This window comes from Dipodomys merriami, unplaced genomic scaffold, assembly GCF_024711535.1.
Source record: "Dipodomys merriami isolate MVZ:Mamm:240054 unplaced genomic scaffold, mDipMer1.0.p SCAF_57, whole genome shotgun sequence".
In the NCBI taxonomy this organism is placed as follows: Eukaryota; Metazoa; Chordata; class Mammalia; order Rodentia; family Heteromyidae; genus Dipodomys; species Dipodomys merriami.
In genome coordinates, this window is record NW_027206146.1 from 7,221,028 (window position 1) to 7,247,936 (window position 26,909).

General features: G+C 45.7%; 2 protein-coding genes across 3 annotated transcripts; both read left to right on the forward strand.

The window, feature by feature from the left end:
- Positions 1-3,545: 3,545 nt before the first annotated feature.
- LOC138812856 (sulfotransferase 2A1-like) lies at positions 3,546-12,130 on the forward strand. Of its 2 annotated transcripts, none has more exons than XM_070001079.1 (6): positions 3,546-3,710; positions 4,714-4,916; positions 6,408-6,534; positions 8,168-8,262; positions 8,683-8,860; positions 10,063-12,130. In XM_070001079.1, exons 1-6 carry the CDS (start codon positions 3,575-3,577, stop codon positions 10,173-10,175), a joined length of 852 nt encoding a protein of 283 aa, XP_069857180.1. In that variant the 5' UTR covers positions 3,546-3,574; the 3' UTR covers positions 10,176-12,130. The 2 variants fall into 2 exon arrangements, with proteins under 2 accessions (XP_069857180.1, XP_069857181.1); XM_070001080.1 differs by lacking the exon at positions 3,546-3,710 and adding an exon at positions 3,752-4,604.
- Positions 12,131-18,281: 6,151 nt separating this feature from the next.
- LOC138812857 (sulfotransferase 2A1-like) lies at positions 18,282-26,683 on the forward strand. The gene is made up of 6 exons (XM_070001081.1): positions 18,282-18,472; positions 19,831-20,042; positions 21,334-21,460; positions 23,511-23,605; positions 24,009-24,186; positions 25,939-26,683. The coding sequence occupies exons 1-6, from the start codon at positions 18,337-18,339 to the stop codon at positions 26,049-26,051; spliced, it is 861 nt and encodes a 286-aa protein (XP_069857182.1). The 5' UTR covers positions 18,282-18,336; the 3' UTR covers positions 26,052-26,683.
- Positions 26,684-26,909: the final 226 nt, after the last annotated feature.

Consider the following 26,909-nt stretch of genomic DNA (forward strand, 5'->3'; position numbering starts at 1 on the left):
AGACCGCACTAACCAGAACAACTCCGCGGGCCCCCTCAGAACCCAAGCTGAGTGCCTTCCATGCCAAGTTGGCCCAAATCCATCATTTGCACAACTGAGCACAAATCCAAATGCAAGGTCTGAGCTGTCACACACACATACACACACACACACACACACACACACACACACACACAAACGAGGCACCTCTCATCCCTGCCCACAGTTCCCAGCAGGGCAGTCTGCAGAGGCGTTGGTGTGGTTTATTTTACTGGAAAGCATAAGACATAGTGAAATAACATTCAATGACTGATTCTAGCAAAAAAAAAAAAACAAAAAAAACAAAAAAAAAAAACAAATCACTTTGTTGGTTAAAGTCAAACTGATTGTTTTGTGCTACTTCTAGACTTGAAGTCAGGGCCTGGGCAATGACCCTGAACTTTCATGCTCTACCACGTGAGCCACATCTCCTCTTCTGGGGTTTGGATTAACTGGAAATGAGAGCTTCATGGACTTTTCTGCCTGGCTTGGCTTCCAGGTACGGTCTTCAGATCTCAGCCTCCTGAGTAGCTGAGATTACAGATTTGAGCCACCAGTTCCAGGCTACAGTACTGAGAGGTAAGAGATGTTGGATGAGGGGAGAAACAGTTCATCAAGCTTTTCTACTGGTTGCAAAGATTAACTCCCATCCTTTATATGTAACTCAGGCCATGGAGCCCTGACAGAACCATGGAGAAATGACAAAATTACAAGTGTGAGGAATGACCCAGAACTTTGCATGACTAGAAATACAGGAATTTCAGATTCAAGTGAGCAACTCTGAAACCCACAGCCATTAAATTCTTTTTTAAAAAAGAAAAATAGCAAGATGCTGGTGGCTCATGCCTGCCATCCTAGCTATTCAGGAGGTTGAGATCTGAGGATCACGGTTCAAACCCAGCCTGGGCAGGAAAGTCCGGGAAACTCTTATCTCCAATAACCCACCAGAAAACTGGAAGTGGCGCTGTGGCTCAAGGGGTAGAGCACTCTCCTTTAGCTGAAGAGCTGAGGGACAGCATCAAGACCCAAAGTTCAAGCCCCAAGATTGACAAAAAAGAAAAAGAAAAAATATATATGAAAGATAGAGTTTGGTTATCTGGGAAGCCACTGAGAAGCTCTCTCAACACCTGGGAGTAGAACAAAGAACAGGGGACTTAGATCTGACGCTCACAGTTGGAAGCCAACCCAGGCAGGAAGTCCTTCAGGAGCTCATCTCCAGTTAATCAAAACACTAGAAGTGGCTCTGCAGCTCAACTGGTAGAGAGCTCGCCTTGAGCTGGAGCTCAGGGACAGCTCACAGGCCCTGACTTCAAGCCCAGAAGTGGAATAAAACAAATAAACAATCAGTTTTGACTCTGACCTAAAAAGTGTTTGTTTGTTTTTGGCCAAAATGGTATTTCACTGTGTCTTGCAGTGTTTTCAAGTAGAATAACCCACACCAATGCCTCAGCAGACTGCCCTGCTGGGAGCCGTGGGCACGGGTGGGAGGTGCCTTGTGTGTGTGTCACAGCTCAGACCTTGCACTCAGACTTGTGTTCCGTTGTGCAAATGATGGATTTGGGCCAAGTTGGCATGGAAGGCACTCAGCTTGGGTTCTGTGAGGGCCTGCGGAGCTTTTTGTCCCAGTGAGAGGCATTGGTGCTGCCTTTGGTGACCTGCTTCACATGGGCAAAGGTTGTGCCACAATAAAAGAAAATTATTTGGAAAGCCACATCCTGGCTGCACTGTGCCAGGAGAGGAGGGGAGAGGAGAGGGGAGGAGAGGAGAGGAGAGGAGAGGAGAGGAGAGGAGAGGAGAGGAGAGGAGAGGAGAGGAGAGGAGAGGAGAGGAGAGGAGAGGAGAGGAGAGGAGAGGAGAGGAGAGGAGAGGAGAGGAGAGGAAGAAGACACAGTGACCCCATCCTGACTGAGAGCTTACCATGGCGCACAGCCCAGGCCCTGGGTGGATGTGTGGTCACTGCTCCCATGATGCTCTGTGAGTCATTCATGTACTGTGGGTTCCATACTTCACCGGGTCTGGCACAAGAATGCCAAGGAGGAATGTACATTGTGAATGTATCAAACCATACACTATTTCTGTTTTTAGTGTGTGCTGGTCCTGAGGCTTGAACTCAGGACCTGGGCGCTGCCCTTAGTGTTTTGCTCTAGGCTCACGGTCTACCACCTGAGCCACAGCTCCACTTCTGGTGTTCTGCTTGACTAGATGCACTAAAAGACTACCAACGGTGTATTTTAAGCCAGGCACCAGTGGCTCACACCTGTAATCCCAGCTACTCAGGAGGCTGAGATCTGAAGATCAAGGTTGGAAGCCAGCCCAGGCAGGAAAGACTGTTATTTCCAATGAGCCACCAACAAGTGGAGCTGTGGCTAAAGTGGTAGAGCACCAGTCTTAAGCACAAAAACACAGGGATAGTGCCCAGGCCCTGAGTTCAAGCCCCAGGAGTGGCCAAAAAACAAATGGCTTTGTCCTCCAGAGAGAACATCCCACTTCCTGGGTACAGCCTACACCAGGCACAACTCAAACAGTTCCCAGTGCAATGCGACCTAGATTTGTTTGCCCCTGAACATCACAGACATGGGTTCCTTTGGTGTGAACACACGCGCTCAGGCATAGGTACAAACACATGTGAACCTGTGTACCCACATGCACACACGCAATCCCAGTGATGTTACAGAAGTATTGCTCAAACCTGCAAGTTAAGGACAAAGAAAGGAAGCCTGAGAAACTCTCCCTGCCCCCAGGAGCCTGAGGAGCTATGGAGATCACGACCCAGAGAATCATGGCTGAGATCCTAGAATGGAGAGATACCCTGGGGGAAGCAGAGGAAATCAGAAGGAAAATGCATTATGGAATCTTGGCAAAGATTTTTGAGTAATACTAGTGGATTGAACTTAGGGCCTTGATCTAGAAGTCCAGGCCTCCTCTCTGTCATTTTTCAGATATGTATGCCTCTTTTTAAAATAAAATATTAGGGTCTGGGAATGTGGCTTAGTGGTACAGTGCTTGTGTAGCATGCATGAAGCCCTGGGTTTGAATCCTCAGTAGCACATACACAGAAAAAGCCAGAAATGGCGCTAAGGCTCAAGTGGTAGAGTGCTAGCCTTGAGCACAGACAGGCTCAGGGACAGTGCTCAGGCCCTGAGTTCAAGTCCCAGGACTGGCCCCCAGAAATAAATAAATAAATAAATAAATAAATAAATAAATAAATAAATAAATAAATAAATAAATAAATAAATAAATGGGATTGGGACATTTAAAACTATATTTTTTCATTCTGTGCTCAAGCCTATTTCCTCTTCTCGTTCAGGTTCCCTGCCGTGACCTGACGATCACATGAGCAGAGACCACCCTTGAATGATTTCACAGCTGCATACAAATCCCCAGGGACAATCACCTTGGTTTTGTTTGTTTCTTTCTTTACCATCAATATAGTTTTAAAAGGAAAGGAAGAAAGTTAATGATTGGCTTTACCACCTAGGATGATATTAAAGACTCTGCCTCCCCCTCTAGAGTGCCAGTGGCCTGTGACCAAGATCCAGGCACGCAGGGCTCTGCCATGGCTCAGGACTACGTGTGGTACCAGGGCATTCCTTTCCCTATCAAGGTATACAACCCTGAATTCATAAAAGCAACACACGAGAAGCTGGTGCTGAAGGACGAGGACATCATCACGGTGACCTGCCCCAAATCAGGTGAGCAGACGGGTCTGCAGCTACATGGGAAAGGCCAGGCCTGTGCCCCACTCCCTCCAGCCTTCTGCGTGGGAATGGTATAGTAGCTCATTATTGAAGATCTGTGGCCCATGTGGTAGAGCGGCCAGCCCTGAGCACAACAGTTCAGAGACAGCACCCAGGCCCTGTTCAAGCTCCAGGATGGGCACTATTTAAAAAAAAAAAAAGTGTTTTTGAGATGCTCCATGTGCATTAAAATGAGGATGACTTTGAGGTTACCTAGAGAAGAGGCATGATCTCACATAGAAGAATCATCAGGGGCCATAGTTGGGAACTGGAAAACTTGGGGTAAATACAAGGCACTGGCAGGCCAGGGAGCTCAGGGGTTTGTGTGTGAAGGAGCCTGGGGAGTGGGGAGGGAGCACTGAGGGCACACTGCAAGGGAATGTGCTGAAAACCACAGCCAGTGGGGGCACTGCAGGATTTCAGCAACAGCTGACAGCTGCATTAAACCCAAATATCCACAGACAAACGGCTGCACAATCCCAAACAGGTTGAGAGATCAAAATGGAATATTATTGAGTGTTGAAAACACAGATGACTCAGACCCATGCTCCACTATTTTCAGGACATTTGCCCATTTGAGCACATGAGACAAGGCCATAGTGCAAAAACAAAACAATGTATATTGCACTCACATACAAGGCTCAGGACTGCCAAAGTGATGGAGGAGATAAGAAGATGGTGGGGGTCAGGGCAGATAGCAAGCAAATCAATGCTCAGTTGTCATAGACAGTGAATATTTATAAGATGCCAAAATACTGGCGTTGAGTGAGCTATGATTAAAATAAACTAAACACTTCTTATCCGCATCAGATTGCATGCTTGAGAAAGTTTACATCAGTAAGGTTTATGGTATGTATACTTTACCATTATATAATATATATTATACATTATATATTATATTTATAATGTTCTATATTCAGACAGAAATGAGTGACCTTCACTTTTCTTTCTTTCCAAGGAACCCATTGGTTGGTTGACATTCTCTCTCTGATTCACACCAAGGGCGATCCCAAGTGGATCCGATCTGTGCCCATGTTTGTTCGCTCCCCATGGATCGAGAATAAAAGTAGATCAGTTGAGAGGAAGGAGGGTCCCCCCCTCCTCACCTCCCACCTCCCTATCCAACTCTTCCCCAAGTCTTTCTTCACTTCCAAGGCCAAGGTCAGTGCTCAGTGCTCAATAACTGTTTAATCAATGCCTTTTAAACATAAAACTACATAGTCAGCAGATCTGGCATTCTCCTTCTGTAGTTCACAGAGGATCGAGACTCTCCTTTATGAGGTGAGGGTCCTCAGACCAAACCAGAGTCATAGATGTGGACTATGGCTGCATAATCCCTGACAGATGAACTGGATGCACTGAAAGACTAACCAAACTGTGTTTTAAGCGGATACTCAGGCCTCATGTAGTCAACCCAGCTAAACAGGAGGCTGAGATTTGAGGTTCAAGATCAGAAGTCAGCCTAGGCAGGAAAGGCTAGGAGATGCTTGAACCACAAAAAAAAAAACAGCACAAATGGAACCGTGGCTCAAGTGGTAGAGCACCAGCCTTGAGCACAAAAATGAAGGACAGCACCCAGGCCCTGAGTTCAAGCTCCAGGAATGGCAATTAATAATAATAATAATAATAATAATTTAAAAAGTAAGATTGTATGGTTCCAGTGTCATGTCACCTGGTGTCTGTGGCCTGACTCTGAACGTTGTACAGTGAATAAACACCTGGTGCTCAGGGCCAGATACACCAGGAGCCTTTGTGCACCAGACAGAGGTCCTCATTGCCCTGCCTGCCCACACCAGGCATGATGCAAACACTTCCCAGGTGCAATGGGACCTAGATTTGTTTCTTCCTGTACATCAAAAAATGGGTGGGGCTGGAAAGGTGGCTCAGTGGTAAAGTGTTTGCCTTGCATGCATGAGGCCCTGGGTTCGATTCCTCAGCAGCACATAAGCAGAAAAAGCTGGAAGTGGAGCTGTGACTCAAGTGGTAGGGTGCTAGTCTTGAGCTGAAAAGATGAGGGACAGCGTCCAGGCCCAGAGTTCAGGCCTTATGACCAACAACAACAACAAAAAAGTGTTCATGTGGTGTGAACACTCTGATACTGTATTATTTCATACCTCCTGCCCCTCGCCTTTAAATAGTTTTTATTTTGTTTTGTTTTTGTTCCCCTTCTGGGGCTTGAACTTGGGGCCTAGGTGCTGTCCCTGAGCTTTTGTGCTCAAAGCCGTCACTCTACCACTTTGAGCCACAGCTCCTCTTCTGCGTTTCAGGTAGTTAACTGGAGACAGGTGTTTCTTGGGCTGTTCTACCTGGGCTGACCTGAAATCACAACCCTCAGATCTCAGCCTACTGAGTAGCTGGGATTACAGGCGCAAGCCACTGATGCCCAGATCCTCCCATGATTTTTACACAATGACTTATAAATCTATGGCCAGCAAATGCTAACCAGCATCTGCTCTCCTGTGCTTTATAGATAAATATCCCAGATACATTTAGGAAATGCATTGTCCTTCCATTGCTTTATTCCTAGCAAGGTAAACCAAAAGACCAACAGATATTTTGATATTGGAGCAAAATTTTCTAGAATTTCTCTGAACACCAAGAAATTATGGGAATGTTTCTTGTTTGTTTAATTCTTTTCCTTCTCTCTTGAAGGTGATCTATGTCATCAGAAATCCCAAGGATGTCCTTATATCTGGTTATCATTTCTGGGGTTTTACAAATCTGGCTAAGAAACCAGAGTCACTGCAACAATACTTTGAATGGTTCTTGCAAGGACATGGTGAGTGGGTTGTGAAGAGAGCACACAAGGATTTAAACATCTTTCAGGACCTCATGTGACCCTCCCCTCCCACCATGTTTTATCTTCAAATATCACCATCTGTGGGTCCAAAGCTTCCTCATCCTAGAACTCATATTGGCTAAAGGCAACACCAGACTTCTCCCATGATGGAAGGTCCCAAGGTGTTTTGAGCCCCTGGAGCTTCCGTAGCCATGTAGGACCCACCCCCGCCCTGTGTGCTCTACTCCCAGATGTTGGCTCACAGCTTCTCACTGGCTTCCCACACAGCCCAACTCTACCTTCCATACATATATTTATGTTTTAAAACGTTTTGCTGTCCGTGTCAGAGTTTCTCACTTGAAGTTGGGATCGCTCTGTTTCTAGTCATGCAGAAGTTCTGGGTCAGTCCTCATGCTTGTAATTTTGTCATTTCTCCACATTTCTGTCAGGGGTCCATGGCCTGAGCTGGGTATGAAGGGAGGGGGACCCCACATCTGTGCTTTACCTCATCATTTGTTGTCCCAAGCCCTGTGGGTTTATCTTTACAACCAGTAGATGTTCTTGATGAACTGCTTCTCCTCTACATCTCTTATCACTCAGAACTATGGTCCAGGGCTGGTGGCTCACACCTGTAATCACAGCTACACCGGAGCTGAGAGCTGAGGATCACAATTGGAAGCTCAAGCCAGGCAGGAAGTCCTTGAGGCTCTCATCTCCACTTAGTCATCATAACACAGGCAGTGGAGGTGTGGCTCAAGTGGTAGAGTGGCAGCCTTAAGTATATAAACTCAAGGATGAAGCCCAGGTCCAGAAGCAGCACACAAAAATTAGTTTCACTATGATCTACAAAGTGTGATTCATGAAACGGAGACCCTGAATAGTATTTGAATGTTATTTCACTCTGTCTTACGGTGTTTTCAAGTAGAATAAAGCACACCAAGGCCTCTGCAGACTGACCTGCTGGGAGCCATGGGCAGGGATGGGAGAAGCGTCATGTGTGTGTGTCACAGCTCAGACCTTGCACTGGGACTTGTGCTCAGCTGTGCAAATGATGGATTTGGGCCAACTTGGCATGGAAGGCCCTCAGCTTGGGTTCTGTGAGGGCCCACGGAGCTCTTTGTCCCAGTGAGAGGCGTTGGTGCTGCCTTTGGTGACCTGCTTCACATGGGGCAAAGGTTGTGCCACAATAAAAGAAAACTATTTGGGTCGGGAGCCGGTGGCTCACGCCTGTCATCCTAGCTATTCAGGAGGCTGAGATCTGAGGATCATGATTCAAAGCTAGCCCGGGCAGCAAAGTCCATGAGACTCTTATCTCCAATAACCCACCAGAAAACTGGAAATAGTGCTGTGGCTCAAGTGGAAGAGTGCTTGTCTTGAGCTGAAGAGCTGAGGGACAGCAGCCAGGCCCAGAGTTCAAACCCCAGGACTGACAAGAGAAAAAGAAAGAAAATTATTTGGAAAGCCATGTCCTGGCTCCACAGTGTCCTCTCTTTGAGGCTATAAAGAGACAGGACTTATTTGTCAGTTACACCCTGTTGAAGGTGACAGGGATCAAAGCGATCGGTGCTGAGACCACCATGCAGATCAGGAATGGTGGAGACTTTTCACGCTGCCCCACTGTCCCCCCCTGCAGTGCCTTACGGGTCATGGTTTGATCACGTCCGGGGCTGGATGTCCATGAGGGAAAAGGAGAATGTGCTGGTCCTCAGTTATGAGCAGATGAAAAAGGTAACAATTTTATAAGCACCCCATTCCACCATCCTCCTCACCCCCTCCTACCATCTCCCCTTCTTCTGACCGCCCCTCCTCCAGTTCACACGTGCACATGCACACACACACACATACACACACACGCACACACGCGCACACACAAAGAGTGCCATCTCACATTCTCTATCAAGTTTCTACATCGTGGTGTGTCATTCTTTCCCTTCATCCTCCTTTCCTTTCTTTTTTGTTTTGAAATGGAGTCTTGAACTCAGTACCTGATGCTTTGCTATTTGTCTGGTGCTCTACCCACTGAGCCATGCCCCCAACTCCCACACTCCACTCATCCTTTTTCCTGCCAGTTTCTTCTGATGTTTTTCCCTTCTCCTGCTCCCTCCTCCTGTGCTGCCCCCTCTCCTATCCCTGTTTTTCTCACATTAGGATCCCAGGAGCATGATAGAGAAGATCTGCAGGTTCCTGGGGAAGGCGCTGGAGCCGGGAGAGCTGGACTTGGTCCTGGAGAACAGTTCCTTCCAGGCGATGAAGGAGAACAAGATGTCCAATTTCAATAATGTGGCAGTGGGGTATATTCCTGCCGATCTCAAAATCATCAGGAAAGGTATGGAAATGTCCCAGGGAAGAAGGTGCTGGAGTTCAGGAAACAGAAATCTGGTCTCCAACCACAGGCTCCTGGCCAGAGATCAGCCAAGGACAAGTTGGCTGTTCATTTTCAGCTGGTGTCAAAAAAAGTAGATTGGAAGTGGAGCTGTGGCTCAAGTGGTAAAGTACCAGTCTTTAGCAAAAGAAGCTCAAGGTCAGCACCCAGGCCCTGAGTTCAAGTCCCACAAGTAACAGACAAGCAAACAAACAAATTAAAAATGTGATAATAATAATATCTGAAAAGAAAACAAAATATAAATTCCAGCTTGGTGTCCATGGCTCAGGCTTGTAATCCTAGCTGCCCAGGAACCTGAGATCTGAGGATCACAGTTCAAAGCCAGCTCAGGCAGGAAAATCCAATCCAAGAGACTCTTTCTCCCCAGTTAACTACCAAAAAAAAAAAACAACAACAACAAAAACAGAAAATAGAGCTGTGGCTCAAGTGGTAGAGCACTAGGCTTGAGCAGAAAATAACTCCCAAACAGCACCTAGGCCCTGAGTTCAAGTTCCTGTATAGGCATACACTTGTACACACATGCACACACATTTAACTCTATTATATAAGAAATCTATCAAATACCCATGCACACCTGACCTATGTGCACACATGTACATTTAACTCTTATATAAGTACTCTATGGCACTCTCTCTCTCACACACACACACAAACACACACTTAACTTTCTATTATAGAAAAACACTATCGTGCGGGGGGGGAGATTGGTTGGGGGGGGGCGGGGGAGGCTGGGAAGGGATGTGAAGGGTAAAAAAAAGAGGAGGTTGCAATGCTTGATAAGAAATGTACTCATTATCTAACCCATGTAATTGTAACCTTCTGTACAGTATGTTCACAAAAATTAAAAAGAAAAAGAAAAAAGAAAAACACTATCGTGTGCATGCAGATATTAAAGGGCCCTGAGTTCTCTGAGAACACATCCTGAGTTTCTTGATTCCACATATCTGGGACAGGAATAGAGCCCATGGTGGCAGAGGGTTACTTGAGAGGAGAGCACTGGACATGGAGCGTGGTAGCTGTGGAGTCCATCTCACAGGGAGATCTATGGCCTCACCCTCGGGCCAGGCAGAGGGCAGAAGGGACACGAGGGGACAGCGCCTTCCTGCCCTGACCCAGTCTGGTGTCATTGTTTTTCCACGGCCTAGGTATCACGGGGGACTGGAAGAACCACTTCACCCCAGCCCAGACCCAAGCCTTCGAGGAATCATTCCGGGAGAAGATGGCGGGACTTCCTCCTGAGCTGTTCCCGTGGGACTAAGCCCAGATTTTGCTCCTTGTCTGTGGGGATGAAGACTTGTGTCCCCATCTTATGGAAGTGACAGGACTGGTTGTGCATCATACCATAAGTCTCTCACTCAAATCTGGAGATCTGAATTTTCTTTCTTTTTTTTTTGTGTCCGTCATGGAGCTTGAACTCAGGGCCTTGGGCACTGTCCCTTATCTTCGTTTGCTCAAGGTTAGCACTCTACCACGTGAAGCACAGCACCACTTCTGGCTTTTTCTGCGTATGTGGCACTGAGGAAGTGGACCCAGGGCTTCATGCATGCTAGGCAAACACTCTACCACTAAGCCACATTCCCAGTCTGACTTTGCCTGTCACATCTTTGGTGCAATCACCAGGACAGGTGGCAGCCAATGCAGGTGAGGAGCACAAAGGGACCAGTGTATGTTCTTGCTGAAATAAATGGGGCCACGGCACCGAGGGCTGACAAACATGCCTTAGTGTGCTGCTTAGCAAAGACGACCTGGGTGAAAGGCCACGGAGGTCCCTCGGGTGGGGACAGGGGGCTGCCCAAGGCAGGAGGCTTCCTGAGGGTTTGCAGGATGTCCTGGGGAAGGGATTTCTTCCCCTGCATTGATCTTCGGTGGAAGCTCTGTCCCAACTTGGGACAACCTGGGATGAGGCCGGAACAGAAACCAGCTCCTGGAATTGAGTTTGGGGCACCAGGAGCCTGAAGCCTTTTGCCAGCTTCTGGTGCCCTGAGTCCATTTGACAAGGTATTTATTGAGTAGGGCACAGGGGCGGATGTATACAAAGTAAGATCACAATTTCCCTGACATCACAAGCACCAATACTACAATACAATCTTAATCACAAGCACCCATTGTGTGGTATCATCTCCCTCAAGTGATACATAACTCCTTCATCTTAAGCAGCAGGTGTAAGCAGCAAATGACTTAGAGTTCACATAGATTTTTGTCTATCCCAAAGATCCCAGAAGGTTTGATGTGGAATTAGCCTACACCCAAGAAAGAAATCTGAAGTCCTATCAATCCAGAAGGGATTGACCTTTCCAGGAAGCTCTCAGGATTCTAAGAGTTCATGTTCAGAGGAGGCCTTCCAACCTCCCAATCCTTTCAGCTCTCACAGCTCAGCTTTTGGGGGCTCTCACAATCCCCCCTTTTCCTATGATTTCAGAAAGCATAATTCTCATTTCTGTTTGAACTAGCGTATGCTGCATGCTAGAAGATAAATATTGAAATAGACAGGAGGCTAGCCGGATAATCCATAAAATAGAGGATCTTGGGCCCAGAAAAGACAAAAAAAAAACAGGAAAACTATTCTGGAAGTTATCACTGAATTTTAACTTTTTCAGTTCCTGTTTGAGCTGCTCTAGCTGCTTCTGAATCCTTTGAGAATTGCCAGTTATCTTAAAGCAGCTCAGTCCTTCAAACAGTTCTCATCCTAAATGGTTTTCAACGGCAAATAATCTGTGGCAGTTCCAATGTGTCAAATTATTGTTCTTCCTTTTTCATTGATTGATTGATTGATTGATTTGTTGATTGATTTCTTGATTTATTCATCTGTCAAACTTGGTTGAAAATACAAGGTAATCTGCTGCCTTCTTTCTGGACACCTTCTTCAAGTCTAGGGACAGACAGAATATAAGCTGCAGCTACAGCCCTATCCACAGTATTTAACAACATTAAGTTATCACCATTTTGTGTGAGATCTTGTCTTATGCATCTCTTATTCTGTTGGGTCAAATTACTAAGACAGACAGGCACCATTCTCCTAACATAACAGCAACAGATAATTTGACTTTAGAGAGTGCCATATGCCTTTCCTCCACAAAAGAAAGACCAGCCAATGCCGACTTTTTTTCCTTGAGGCAAACAGAGTCTTGTCACTGATGAGCAGTTGCTAAGGTCATTTGCACAGCAGAAGCATGAACACTCACAATAAACTATGAATTCAAGGTCCAAAGTTAATTCATTCTCTAAAATCTCATCTTCTTGACAACTAATTTCATCCTGAGTTATATTTGTTCCTCTTTTAAACTGACAACATGTCCTACTAAACTTTGTGTTAGAACATTTTGCACAGAAGAGCCTTCTTTGATACAAAAGGAAGTTTCATTCATTCATTTTTTTTTTTTGGTCATAGGGCTTGAACTTTGAGCCTGGGTACTGTCTCTGAGCTCTTTAGCTCAAAGCTAGCACTCTATGACTTCAGCCACAGCACCACTTCCAGTTTTCACCACTTCCCGCCTGGGCTGCCTTTGAACTGTGATCCTCAGATCTCAGCCTCCTTAGTAGCTAGGATGACAGGCATGAACCACTGGCACCCAACCTGACTAAATATCTTAACTCCATCTTTATATCACTGGACAGGTCCCATTTCTGAGTTGTTACATATCACAGTACAATTTAAGTGCAACAGTTTACCCAGCATAGGAACCTCCCAAACAGAGGCTTATACTGAGCAGGAGGCACCAACCACCTGAATAAGCACCATCTTTATTATCAACAACGATGATGCATTCATTTCCTGTCCCTTGTCCTTTGAGCATCTCTCAGCTTCTAGAAAAAGCTTCTTCATTGGTCCCCAGGTGGGAAGGGTCCCTGTTTCTATTTCTCCCTGAGCCTTTAGTTATCCTCACCCTCTTGAAGATTTTCTCCAGAGGTTCCTGGAGTTTGGATGCATTTTCTCTTTATTTCTGGGTTTTCATTTCAGGGTAGGTAGACAGATGTCTGCTGAACCTGTGCACACACAAGAATAACCACCACCCCATACTTTGACAGTTCCGGGCCTCTAGTTATTACCAATGTCATCCTTTCAGCATATAGGTTGAGGTAAAGAAGCAATTTTTTCAGGTCTTTCCAAAGTTTATCTGCTGCTGATATATTGGGTGGAAAAAGTAAATTTTCAAAAATAAGGGTATAGAATGCCATTGCTATCTGTTCTTGGGGGTTCTAGTGTCCTACACCTATCTCCTCCCCCCCTCCCCCACACTTTTTTTGTCAGTCCAGAGGCCTGAACTCAGGGCCTGGGCACTGACCCTGTGCTCTTCAGCTCTAAGCTAGCACTCTATCACTTGAAACACAGCACTACTTTCAGCTTTTTCTGAGTAGTTTATTGAAGATAAGACTCTCACCGACTTTCCTGCTCAAGGCTGGCTTTAAACTGCGATCCTCAGATCTCAGCCTCTTGAGTAGCTAGGATTACAGGTGTGAACCACCAGCGCCCGGCTGGAAGTGAACTTTAAGTAGTCCTAATATTCCCTTTTCCACTTTGAAACAAATACTTTGGATAACATTTCTTTCCAAGTCCTCATTTTAAGGCCAATCCCATTGCTCATTTGCATTTAAGTTCACACTTTTGAAACCTAGAACCACTGGGAAACAACCATTTCTCTCCTGGCCATCTGGAATTTAAAGCTGACACTTTTTTTTTCTGTAGTCTGAGTTAACTCTTAGAACACCTTTAAACTCAAATAGCATAGTTTTTCTTTACATGTACGAATCAATGTACCAAGAACCCAGACTTAATAAACTAAGGATCTCAGAACAAGCTTGTTCTTCCTAATTTGTATCTAATTGCAGAATAGCATTGAAACCAAATTATATTATACAGATTAACCCTTTCTTCTTTTTAATTCTCCTTTTAAAGGTTTTAATTTTTAATACATCTCAAGGGGCAGTTTTTAGGAATACTAATCACATTGCCTATATTACTGTTACTTTTTAGTGTCTGTCTGAAAGGGAAAGAAAGAATCATCTATATGAAATTGGTATAAAGTATGAAGTATTGGTATTGGGGCTGGGAAGGTGGCTCAGTGATAGAGCGCTTGCCTTGCATGCATGAGGCCCTGGGTTCGATTCCTCAGCACCACATAAGCAGAAAAAGCCATTAGTGGCACTGTGGCTCAAGTGGTGATGCTAGCCTTGACCTGAAGAGCTGAGGGACAGCGCCCAGGCCCAGAGTTCAGGCCCCACAACTGATGGAAAAAAAAAAGAAGAAATGAAATATTGGTATTATAGTGCATTATTTTTAACCTTATTTAAATCACAGCCAATGTGGTTACATGTCAACTTTACTAATAAGTTCTTTATCTTATAGATTTAAGACATACTCATACCATCACACACTTACTTGAACCTTAAGTGGTTAGTCTTACTCATTTCTATATTTTGAAATGAACATTTAATACAGGTCTTACCTCCCAAATCCTTTTCTCAGCGCAAGGAAACTTATTTTGGTTTTTGGTTTTGTATTTGTTTGTTTTTGTTGGTCATGGGGCCTGAACTCTTGGCCTAAGTGCTGTCCCTGAGCTCTTCAGCTCAAGGCTAGTGCTCTACCACTTGAGCCACAGCACCACTTCTGGCTTTTTCTGCTCATATGGTGCAAGAGGAATCAAACCCAGGACCTCATGAATGCAAGGCAAGCACTCTAGAACTGAACCACCTTCCCAGAACTGTTTTGTTTCACCATCATAACAGATTTTAAGCAGAAATACTAGATTATTTTGAACATTTTCACATACACTTACATTCATACTTATGTACAAGAGTTTTAAAGCTCAATTAGATTATAAAAATGAAAGTTGGCCATGTGCCTGTGGCTCACACCTGTAATCCTAGCTACTGAGGAGGCTGAGACTGAAGATCTAGGTTCAAAGCCAGCCCATGCAAGGAAGTCCATGAGACTCTTATCTCCAATTAACAACCAGGAAACTGGAATTGTCACAGTAGCTACACTTGAGCTGAAGAGAACAAAGACAATGCTCAGGCCCAAAGTTCAAGCCCTATGACTGACTATATATATATATCTGCCATAGATTCTTTTGGAATTCCAATGGCAAAGTGACATTATTTTGTCCAATATGATAAAACTGTGTGGTCAGTATTAGACAGACAAAACAAAGCAAACTATGAGGCAAAATACAAACACAACAAGTAACATTATACACAGCTATTTGAGTACTAGATGACAAAAAACAGAAAATGTATAGACAACTTTGTTAGCAAGGCATATTAGTATACAAATGGATCTTTGAACATGTCCGAGGCTTCTAGTCTTCAGGGTCTGTAAAGAAAATGGGGCAAAAAGAGGGAACTCTTCCTAAATCAATTTATAGATGTAAGAGAAGTTTATACAAGGGTCTGGCAACCCCCACTCCCAAGAGGGTTATTTAATTTGTACAAGGCTCTGAATTTGCTAGGAGTTCTTACCTTTTGAACAATTTCTTTTTATGTATCCCATTTTTTTCACATCTAAAACATTTTAAGACGTTTTATGGTGGGTCCCATTATGGCTGCAGCAGAGGAACCAATGTCATTACAGACTTCAATATGATTTGTAACATCGCCGTTTGCAGCCTTGATGGAGTGTAAACCTTTGGACAATGAATTAGCATTCTTCAATGGTATATATTTGGAGAAGTTAGTATCTTACCTCAGTTTGCAGTTACAGTTTTATGAAGATTATCTTTAACCGGGCTCTGAAATCAACCAAAGGTTCCAGGCCTCCTTGCCTGCTATGTACAGATGTGATAGCTGTTTATCCTGGCTGGGTTACCTCTTCCCTGTTCTGATTCCTGATCAATCACTTCCGTTTTACACAGTACCTGTAGGACCACTCCCAGTCTGGTAAGCTGGTCCTCCTCAGTTACTGTGGGAGGGTACACATGTTGATTTTTTGTTGTTGTTGTTCAGTCCTGGGGCTTGAATTCTGGGCCGAGGTACTGTCCCTTAGATCTTCAACTCAAGGCTAGCAGTCTACCACTTGAGCCACAGCACCACTTCTGGCTTTTTCTGCTTATGTGGTCTTGAGGAATTGAACCCAGGGCCTCATGCATACAAGGCAAGCACCCTACCACTGAGCCACCTTCCCAGCCCCAAGAATGTCTATGGTGATTTTTTTGTTTTCGTGTTTGTTGTACTTTTTATCGCTCATGGGGACATGTTGATTTTTCAAAGACTGGAGATGAACTTTCTCATTCACTACATTTCAAATTATAGCTATTGACTGGGCTTTAGACAGGCTTTGCTCAAGTTTTCCTATTCAGGAGTGGAGGAGAGATCGCCTCTCAGGGGACCCCATCACACCTGAGAGGGTGCGATGACATCACAGCCTAGGTCTCACGGGGTCACAGCCCAGGCCCTGAGTGGATATGTGGGTGGTCACCACCCCATAATACCCTGTGAGACATTCATGTCTTGTGGGTGCCAGACTACTGGGTCTGGCACAAAAAGGTCAGTAAGAAATGTAAGTATGGGAATGCATCAAGTGCCATGTTATTCAAGTGTTTGCTGGTCTTGAGACTTGAACTCAGGGCCTGGGCACTGTCCCTCATTTATTCGCTCAAGGCTCACACTCTACCACCCGAGCCAGCGCTCCACTTCCAGTGCTCTGCCTTGGAACCTCCAGGCCTGAAGCCCCCATTCCCTCCTGCTGTCTACAAAATAGGGACCAAATAGTAGCTCCGTTATTGAAGATCTGTGGCTATCACGGTAGAGCGCCAGGAAATTAAACCCAAATATCCACAGAGAAATGGCTGCATCATCCAAACCAGGTTAAGAGATCAAAATGGAATATTACTCAGTGTTGAAAATGCAGACAACTCAGACCCATGGGAAGCACATAACACAAGACTGGCATTAACAAAAACCTGAGCATTACCTTACTCATGTAACTGTAACCTCACTGTCCAGTATCTTTACAATAAAATTAAATTTAAAAAAATTAGCACTGGGTAGTTGGCTCAGTGGTAGAGTGCTTTCCTCATATGAGTGAGGCTCTGGATTCAATTCCTTGGCATCACATAAACAAAAAAAGCCGGCTGTGGTCCTATGACTCAAGTGGTAGAGTGCTAGCCTTTAGCAAAAGAAGCTCAGGATTAGGACCTTGACCCAGAGTTCAAGCCCAGGACTTGAAGAGAAAAAGAAAAAAGCCAGGCCCCAGTGACACACACCTGTAATCCCAGCTAATTAGGAAGTAAGGATCAAAGTTGGAAGCCAGCCCAGGCAGCAAGGGCCAAGAGACACTTAACTCCAACAAGACAAGAAGTGGAGCTGTGGCTAAAGTGGTAGAGCACTAATCTTAAGCACAAAAACTCAGGGACAGTGCCCAGGCCCTGAGTTCAAGCCACAGGAAAAAAAATGGCTTCATCCTCCAGAGAGAACAACCCACTTCCCAGGTACAGCCTACACCAGGCCAACCCCAAAGAGTTCTCAGTGCAATGCTACCTAGATTTCATCGCTCCTGAACATCATAGACACGGATTCCTGGGGGTTGGGAAGGTGGTTCAGTGGTAGAGCATTTGCCTCACATTCATGAGGCCCTGGGTTCACTTCCTTAGCACCACATAAACAGAAAAGGCAGGAAGTGGTGCTGTGGATCAAGTGGTAGAGCACTAGCCATGAGCTAAAGAACGAAGAGACCCAGGGCAAGTTCAAGCCCCATGGCCAACTACAAAAAAAAGAAAAGGAGGAAGGAAGGAAAGAAGGAAGGAAAGAAGGAAGGAAGGAAGGAAAGAAGGAGAGAAATCAGTTTCTGTGGTGTGTATACACACACACACACACACACTCACACCATACCCATAAAGTTACAGAAGTTTTTGTTGTTTGTCAAATATGCAAGGTCAGGATAAAGAAAAGAAGTCTGAGAAACTGTGCCTGTGTCCAGGGGCCTGAGGAACCTGGAGACCCATGACCTGGGGGATCATGGCTGACATCCTGGAGTGGAGAGAGATCCTAGGGGAAACAGAGGAAATTGGAAGGACAATGCATTGAGGAACCTTGGCAAAGATCTTGGAGTGATATTAGTAGATTGAACTTGGAGTTTTGTTCCAGAAGTCCAGCCCTTCCCTCTCTACGATTTTTTCTGATATCTACACCTCTTCTCAAAATAAAGGATTAGTACATTAAAAATATTAGTTAATCTTATGCCCTAGCTTATTTCCTCTTGTATTTCTAGTTTTCTGCCATGAACTGAAGATCAGATGAGCACAGTTCACCCTTTGTATGATATCACAGTTGCCCAATAAAAATCACTGGTAACAATTACAGGATTTTTTTTAAATCACCAATTCATCTTAGTTAATGATTCTCTTCACCATCCAGACTCTGTCACCACTTCCACGGTGGCAGTGCCAGTGGCCTGGGACCAAGAGCCAGGGACCCAAGACTCTGCCATGGCTCAGGACTACGTGTGGTACCAGGGCATTCCTTTCCCTGTTGTGGATACCTGCCCTGAACATGTAAAAGCAGTCCATGAGGAGCTGGTGCTGAAGGATGAGGACATCATCACGGTGACCTACCCCAAATCAGGTGAGCAGAGGGGGCTGTGGCTGTGTGGGAAAGGCCAGAGCTGTGGCCTTACTCCCAACTGTGCCCATTTAGGAATGGTGTAGTAGCTCATTATTGAAGACCCGAGGCCCTGTGATTTTGGGCCAGTCTTGAGCACAACAGCTCATGGAGAGTGCCCAGGCCCTGTTCAAGCTCCAGGGTTGGCAGCATAGTTTTTTAAATAGGTGTTTTTAAGGTGCTCCATAGCTCATAAAATAAAAAGGATGATTTTGAGGTTACCTGGAGAAAAGGCATGATCTCAAATAGAAGAATCATGATGGGCCATAGTTAGGACCTGGAAAACCTGGGGTAAACACAAGGCACTGCCAGGCCAGGGAGCCTGTGTGAAGGGGCACGGGGAGTGGGGAGGGAGCTCTGAGGGCACACTGCAAGGGAAATGTGCTGAAAACCACAGCCAGTGGGGGCACTGCAGGATTTCAGCAACAGCTAACAGCTGCATTAAACCCAAATATCCACAGAGAAATGGCTGCACAATCCCAAGCAAGTTGAGAGATCAAAGTGGAATATTATACACTGTTGAAAATGCAGACAGCTCAGGGAAGGATCCATCACATGCTTCCCAGGGGACCATGTGAAGGCAGGCAGGCACAGTAGAATGATGGTTACAAGGTTTATTACAGGAGCCATTTCTCCCCCAGAGAGAGAGCTCATGACCACCTCCACTATCTAGCATCAGCAGGGGCTGGGGGTAGGAAGTAAGGTAGGTGGGAGCTCAGGTGGGTCTGGGTGGAGAGAGGGAGGGGCCAGCTGTATGGCAAGATCTCTAGGGCAGGGAGCAGCTCAGAAATGGGTGGAGCTGAGGACCAAAGGTGAGCATAATGTTTCCAACTTAGACCCATGCTCTACTATTATCAGGACATTTTGCCATTTGAAACCACATGAGTCAAGGCCAAAGTGCAAAAACAAACAAACAAAAAAAAAAAAAACCTGTGTACTATTGCACTCACATACTAGGCCCAGAACTACAAAAGTCATGCAGGTGATAAGAAAATGATGTGGGTAAATGCAGGTGTCAAGCAAATCATTATTCAGTTGTCATGGACAGTGTAGACTTAATAGATGACAAAATACTGGCACTGAGTGAGCTATGATTAAAATACACTAAACACTACTTATCCATATCAGATTGCATGCCTGAAAAAGTTTATATCCGTAAGGTCTATGTTACATATGCTTTACCATTATATATGTGTGTGTATGCATGTATGTATATGTGTGTCTGTGTGTGTGTATATATGTATATATATATAAATATATAAATATATAATATTGTGTATTCAGATAGAAATGAGTGACCTCTGCTTTTCTTTCTGCCCCAGGAACCCATTGGTTGATTGAGGTTCTCTCTCTGATTCACACCAAGGGGGATCCCAACTGGATTCGATCTGTGCCCATATACGTTCGTTCCCCATGGATTGAGACTGCAAGTGGATATGAATTCAAAGTGGAGAGGAAGGAGGGCCCCCCCCTCATCTCCTCCCACCTCCCCATCCAACTCTTCCCCAAGTCTTTCTTCACTTCCAAGGCCAAGGTCAGTGATCAGTGCCCAATAACTGTTCCATCAAGGCATTTTCCTCTTAAAAATGCACATAGCCAGCAGGTCTGGAATTCTCCCTCTGTAGTTCATGGAGGACCCCAGACTCTCCTTCATGAATTCACGATCCTCAGACCAAACCAGATTCTAAGATGTGGACCATGGCTGTGTAATCCCTGACAGATGAACTGGATGACTAACTGAAAGACTAACCAAACTGTGCTTTAAATGGATACCCAGGCATTGTGTGGTCATCCCAGCTAAACAGGAGGCTGAGATCTGAGGATCAAGATCAGAAGTCAGCCCAGGTAGGAAAGGCCAGGTGATTCTTATCTCTGATGAGCTATCCAAAATAAAGCCAGAAGTGGAGCAGCAGCTCAAGTGGTAAAGCACCAGACTGAACACAAAAACACAGGGACAGTACCTAGGCCCTGAGTAAAAAAAAAAAAAGAAAAGAAAAGAAAAAAGAAAAAAAAATTGAGCTTGTGTGGTTTCAATGTCATGTGACCTGGTGTCAGTGGCCTGACTCTGAAGGCTGTGCAGTGAATAAACACCTGGTGCTCATGGCCAGATCAGACCAGGAGCCTTTGTCCTGCTTCCCCGGCCCAACCCACAACACACAGGATGTACACTCTTCCCTGGCACAACGCTACCTAGATTTGCTCCTGAACACCATAGAAATGGGCGCCTCTGCTGTGAAATCTCTGTTGTTGTATCATTTCAACTCCCTCCTTCAATGGATTTTTCTTGTTTTGTTTTTGTACCACTCCTGGGACTTGAACTACAGCTGTCCCTGAGCTTTTGTACTCAAAGCTGTTATTCTACCAGTTTGTGCCACAGCTCCCTTGACGTTTTCAGGTAGTTAATTGGAGATGGGTGTCTCATGAGCTGTTCTGCCTGGGCTAGCTTCAAACTATGATCCTCAGATCTGCGCTGCCTGAGTAGCTGTGGTTACAGGTGAGAGCCACCCATGCCCAGATGTTTCAATGATGTTCACAGAACAACTCATAAATCTGCAGCCAAGAAAAGCTAACCAGCATCTGCTCTCCTGTGTTTAGTAGATAAATATCCCAGATATGTTTAGGAAATGTGTTGTCCCACCATTGTTTTATTCCTGGCTAAGTGATTGGATTGTAGGAACTCTCAAAATTATTTCACAAACTAATGTACAACCAAAAGATCACCAGATATTTCAATGTTGGAGCAAAATATGGCTAGAATTTTCTGAACACAAAGAGTGCAAGAAAAGATGGGAATATTGTTTAATTCTCTCCTTTCTTCCTTGAAGATGATCTATGTCATCAGAAATCCTAAGGATGTCCTTATATCTGGTTATTATTTCTGGCATTTTACAAATCTGGCTAAGAAACCAGAGTCACTGGAACAATATTTTGAATGGTTCTTGCAAGGACATGGTGAGTAGACTGTGAAGTGAATGGAGAAGAATTTAAACCTCTTTTAGTGTCCCCTCTCTCCAAGATCTCCTTTAAATCTCACCATCTGTGGGCCCAATGCTTCCTTCTCCCAGAACTCACATTGGCTAAAGGCAGCACCAGACTTCTCCCATGATGGAAGGTCCCAAGGTGTTTTGAGCCCCTGGAGCTTCCGTAGCCATGGAGGACCCGCCCCCTCCTGGGTGCTCTACTCCCAGATGTTGGCTCACGGTTTCTCACTGGCTTCCCACACAATCCAACTCTACCTTCCCTATATATTTTTATATTTTAAATTTGTTTTGCTGTCCGTGTCAGAGTTTCTCACTTGAAGTTGAGGTCCCTCTGTTTCTACTCATGCAAAAGTTCTGGGTCATTCCTCATGCTTGTAATTTTGTCACTTCTCCATGGTTCTGTCAGGGGTCCATGGCCTGAGTTGGGTATGAAGGGTGGGGGGAACACACATCTGTGCTCTACGTACGTCATCATCTGGTGTCTCCGGCCCTCTGGGTTTAGCTTCACAACCAGTAGAAGTGCTTGGTGAGCTGTTTCTCCCCTGATTCCACATCTCTTACCACTTGGATCTAAAATCAGTGCTATAGATCACGACTATAGGCTGGGAAGGTGGCTCAGTGGTAGAGTGCTTGCCTTGCATGCTCTAGGCCCTGGGTTCGATTCCTCAGCACCATATAAGCAAAAAGAAAAAAGCTGGAAGTGGTGCTATGGCTCAGTGGTAGAGCGCTAGCCTTGAGCTGAAGAGCTGAGGGATAGCGTCCAGGCCCAGATTTCAGGCCCCACAACCGGACCCAATAAAATAAAATAAAATAAAAATAGATCACCACTATAATCTCAGCTACTCAGAAGCTGAGAGCTGAGGGTCAGAGTTGGAAGCCAACCCAGGCAGAAAGTCCCTGAGGTTCTCATACCCACTCAATCATCATGATGCAGGGAGTGGAAGGGTGGCTCAAGTGTTAGAGAGGAGCATAAAAACCCAGGTACAGTGCTCTGGCCCTGATTTCAAGCAAAGATGTTTCAAGTAGAATAAAGCACACCAAGGCCTCTGCAGACTGACCTGCTGGGAGCCATGGGCAGGGATGGGAGGTGCCTCTTGTGCGTGTGTCACAGCTCAGGCCTGACACTCGGACTTGTGCTCAGTTGTGCAAGTGATGGATTTGGGCCAAGCTGGCATGGAAGGCACTCAGCCTGAGTTCTGTCAGGGCCTGCGGAGCTCTTTGTCCAGGTCAGAGGTTTTGGTGTTGCCTTTGGTGACCTGCTTCAGCTGGAGCAAAGGCTGTGCTATAGGAAAAAATTGCTTAGAAATCCATGTCCTGGCTCCACAGTGCTTGTGTTTGCTCTCTTTCTCTCTCTCTCTGTCCCTTCCTCTCTCTCTCTCCTTCCCCCTTTCTCTCTCTCCCTCCACTCCATTTCTCTCTCAGTCATGGGGCTTGAACTCTGGGCCTGGGTGCTATTCCTCAGCTCTTCTTCGGGGGGAAGGGACTGTGGTCGTGGGGCCTAAACTCTGGGCCTAGGTCCTGTCCCTCAGCTCTTCGGCTCAAGGCTAGTGCTCTAACGCTTGAGCAACAGTGCCACTTCCAGCTTTTTTCTTTTTGCTTATCTGGTGCTGGGGAATTGAACCCAGGGCCTCAGGCATGCAAGGCAAGCCCTCTACCACTGAACCACTTTCCCAGCCCCTATTCCTCAACTCTTTAGCTCAAGGCGAGCACTCTACCACTGGAGCCAAAGCGCCACTTCTGCTTTTGTGGTGGTGCATTGGCAATAAGAGTTTCATGGCCTTTCTTGCCCAGGCTGGTTTGAACAGTGATCCTCAAATCTCAGTGTCCTAAGTAGCTAGGATGAGAGGCATGAGCCACCAATACTCGGTAGTGCTCTCTCTTTGAGGCTATAAAGAGACAGGACTTATTTCTCAGTTACACCCTGGTGAAGATGACAGGGACCAGAGCAATCAGTGCTGAGACCACCATGCAGATCGGGAATGGTGGAGACTTTGCACAATGCCACACTGTTCCCCCTGCAGTGCCTTACGGGTCATGGTTTGATCATGTCCGGGGCTGGATGTCCATGAGGGAAAAGGAGAACGTGCTGGTCCTCAGTTATGAGCAGATGAAAAAGGTAAAGATTGATTTTATATGCACCCCACCACGGCCCTCTTCACCCCTTCTCCCATCTCCCCTGTTTCTCAAGTATCTTCTTCCCCAGTATCCTCCCCCCAGTCTCCATCCCACCTTCTATGTCAACTTTCTACATCCTGTTGTGTGTTATTCCTTCCTGCATTCCTCTCATTCTCCCTTTCTTTCTTGTTTATTTTTGTTTTAAGATAGAGGCTTGAACTCAGTACCTGATGTTTTTCTTTTTGGCTGGTGCTCTACCCACTGAGTCACGCACCCAACTCCACAGGACACCCATCCTCTCATCAGCCAGTGCCTTCTGCTGTTTCTCTCTTCTCCTGCTCCCTCCTCCTCACTCCTTTTCTGTTGTCCCCTCTCATACTCGAGCTGTGTTTTTCTCTCCTTAGGACCCGAGGAGCATGGTAGAGAGGATCTGTGGGTTCTTGGGGAAGGTGCTGGAACCCGGAGAGCTGGACTTGGTCCTGGAGAACAGTTCCTTCCAGGCAATGAAGGAGAACAAGATGTCCAACCTCCCTGATGTCCCAGAGGAGCTTGTTCCTGCTGGTTTCAAAATCACCAGGAAAGGTATGGAAATGTCCCAGGGAAGGAGGTGCTGGAAGCCAGGGAAAGAAATCTGGTCTCCTATCACCTCACTCCAGTTAGAACGGCAAAAATCAAGATCTCTAACAACAGATGCTGGAGGGGATGTGGACAGAAAGGAACCTTACTTCATTGTTGGTGGGAATGTAAACTTGTTCAACCACTTTGGAAAGTAGTATGGAGCTTCCTCAAAAGACTTCACATAGAACTCCCCTATGACCCAGCAATCCCACTTTTGGGCATTTACCCAAATGTTTACAAACAAGACCACACTAAAGCTACCAGCACAACTATGTTTATTGCAGCATTATTTACCATAGCTAAGATCTGGAACCAACCCAGATGCCCCTCAGTAGATGAATGGATCAAGAAAATGTGGTATATATACACAATGGAATTCTATGCTTCCATCAGAAAGAATGAAATTGCCCCATTTGTTAGGAAATGGAAAAACTTGGAAAAAACTATGTTAAGTGAAGTAAGCCAGGCCCAAAGAAACATAGGTCCCATGGTTTCCCTTATTTATAATATCTAGTAGATGTATGAGTCAAGCGGAAAAGGTCAGATAATGTGATGTCAGGAAAATGAACCCATAGATATGTATTTTAATGTTTTTTTCTTTCATGCATGTGTTTCTAACGCATTTATAAGATTATCTCTTTGTTACTTTGTATGCCCCTGCCCCACAGTATAACCCCTGCTTTCACTATATTTGATGTCAGTATAACTTGTGGAGGAGATGGGGAAAAACCAGTTGTTTAAGGATACAGGTGGACCTGTTCCAACAATGAGAAGTACAAGCTGTCATGTCCAAAACGAGCTTTACAATGTCGGTGCGGGGGGGCGGCGCATTGTCCTGCCCATGTAATTGTAACTCCTCTGTACAGTATGTTCACAAATAAAATTAAATTAAATTTTAAAAAAAAATCTGCTCTCCAACCACACACACCTGGCCAGGGATCAGCCAGGATCAAGCTGGCCGTTCACTTCCAGCTTGTGTTAAAACAAAGTAAACTGGAAGTGGAGCTGGGGCTCACATGGTAGAGTGCCAAGCCTTCAGCAAAAGAAGCTCAAGATCAGTGCCCAGGCCCAGACTTTAAGTCCTACAACAGACAAACAAGTAATGTGATAGTAAGTAGATCTGAAAAGAAAACAAAGTGTAAGTACCAGCTGGGTGTCCATGGCTCAGGCCTGTAATCCTAGCTGCCCAGGAACCTGAGATCTGAGCATCACAGTTCAAATCCAGATGGTGTAACATAATCCAGGAGATTCCTTCTCTCCAGTTAACTACCAAAAAAACAGAAAATGGAGTTGTGGCTCAAGTAGTAGAGCATGAGGCTTGAGCAGAAAATAACTCCCAAACAGCACCTAGGCCCTGAGTGCAAACTCTTGTATAGACACACACTTGCACACACATGCACACATGTACACACACTTAACTCTATTATACAAAAACTCTATTCAACTTCCTATTAAATGAAAATGCTATTGTGTAACTATGAGACCACATCCTGAGCTTCCTGACTCCCACACATCTGGGGAGGATGTGCCCCTCTGGTGGCAGGGGATAGAACTTGAGAGGAGAGCCATGGACATGGAGTGTGGTTGCTGTGGAGTCCATCTCCCAGCGAGATCTATGGCCTCACCCCCGGGGTAGGCAGAGGACAGAGGGGACACGAGGGGACAGCGCCTTCCTGCCCTGACCCAGTCTGGTGTCATTGTTTTTCCACGGCCTAGGTATCACGGGGGACTGGAAGAACCACTTCACCCCAGCCCAGACCCAAGCCTTCGAGAAAACATTCCAGGAGAAGATGGCAGGACTTCCTCCAGAGCTGTTCTCGTGGGACTAAGCCCAGATTTAGCTCCTTGTCTGTGGGGATGAAGACTTGTGTCCCCATCTTATGGAGGTGACAGGACTGGACAGAGATCATAGCATTAGTCTGTCACTCGAATCAGGAGGTCTGACTTTGCCTGTCTCATCTTTGGTGCAATCACCAGGACGGGTGGCAGCCACATGTAGGTGAGGAGCACAAAGGGACCCATGTGTGTTCTTGCTGAAATAAATGGGGCCACCGCACCGAGGGCTGACAAACATGCCTTAGTGTTCTGCTTAGCAAAGACGACCTGGGTGAAAGGCTGAAGAAGTTCCTTTAGGTGGGGACAGTGGGCTCCCCATGACAGGAGGCTGCCTGATGGTTTGCTGGATGTTCTGGGGAAAGGATTCCCCCCGCCCCCATTGATCTTGAGTGGAAGCTCTGTCCAACTTGGGACAAACAGGGATGGAGCCGGAACAGACACCAGGCCCTGGAATTGAGGTTTGGGGTACCAGGAGCCTGAAGCCTTTTGCCAGCTTCCGGTGCCCTGAGTCCATTTGACAAGGTATTTATTGAGTAGAGCACAGGGGCGAACGTGTACAACATGAGATCACCATTTCCCTGACATCACAAGCACCAATACTACAATACAATCTTAATCACAAACACCCATTGTGTGGTATCATCTCCCTCAAGTGATAAATAACTCCTTCATCTTAAGCAGCAGGTGTAAGCAGCAAATGACTTAGAGTTCACATAGATTTTTGTCTATCCCAAAGATCCCAGAAGGTCTGCTGTGGAATTAGCCTACACCCAAGAAAGAAATCTGAAGTCCTATCAATCCAGAAGGGATTGACCTTTCCAGGAAGCTCTCAGGATTCTAAGAGTTCATGT

Coding starts and splice junctions, on each gene's coding strand:
- LOC138812856 (XM_070001079.1), top strand. CDS start 3,575: ATGGCTCAGGACTACGTGTGGTACCAGGGCATTCCTTTCCCTATCAAG. Junction 8,263..8,682: donor GTTATGAGCAGATGAAAAAG/GTAACAATTTTA, acceptor TTCTCACATTAG/GATCCCAGGAGCATGATAGA. Junction 8,861..10,062: donor TCTCAAAATCATCAGGAAAG/GTATGGAAATGT, acceptor TCCACGGCCTAG/GTATCACGGGGGACTGGAAG.
- LOC138812857 (XM_070001081.1), top strand. CDS start 18,337: ATGGCTCAGGACTACGTGTGGTACCAGGGCATTCCTTTCCCTGTTGTG. Junction 23,606..24,008: donor GTTATGAGCAGATGAAAAAG/GTAAAGATTGAT, acceptor TTCTCTCCTTAG/GACCCGAGGAGCATGGTAGA. Junction 24,187..25,938: donor TTTCAAAATCACCAGGAAAG/GTATGGAAATGT, acceptor TCCACGGCCTAG/GTATCACGGGGGACTGGAAG.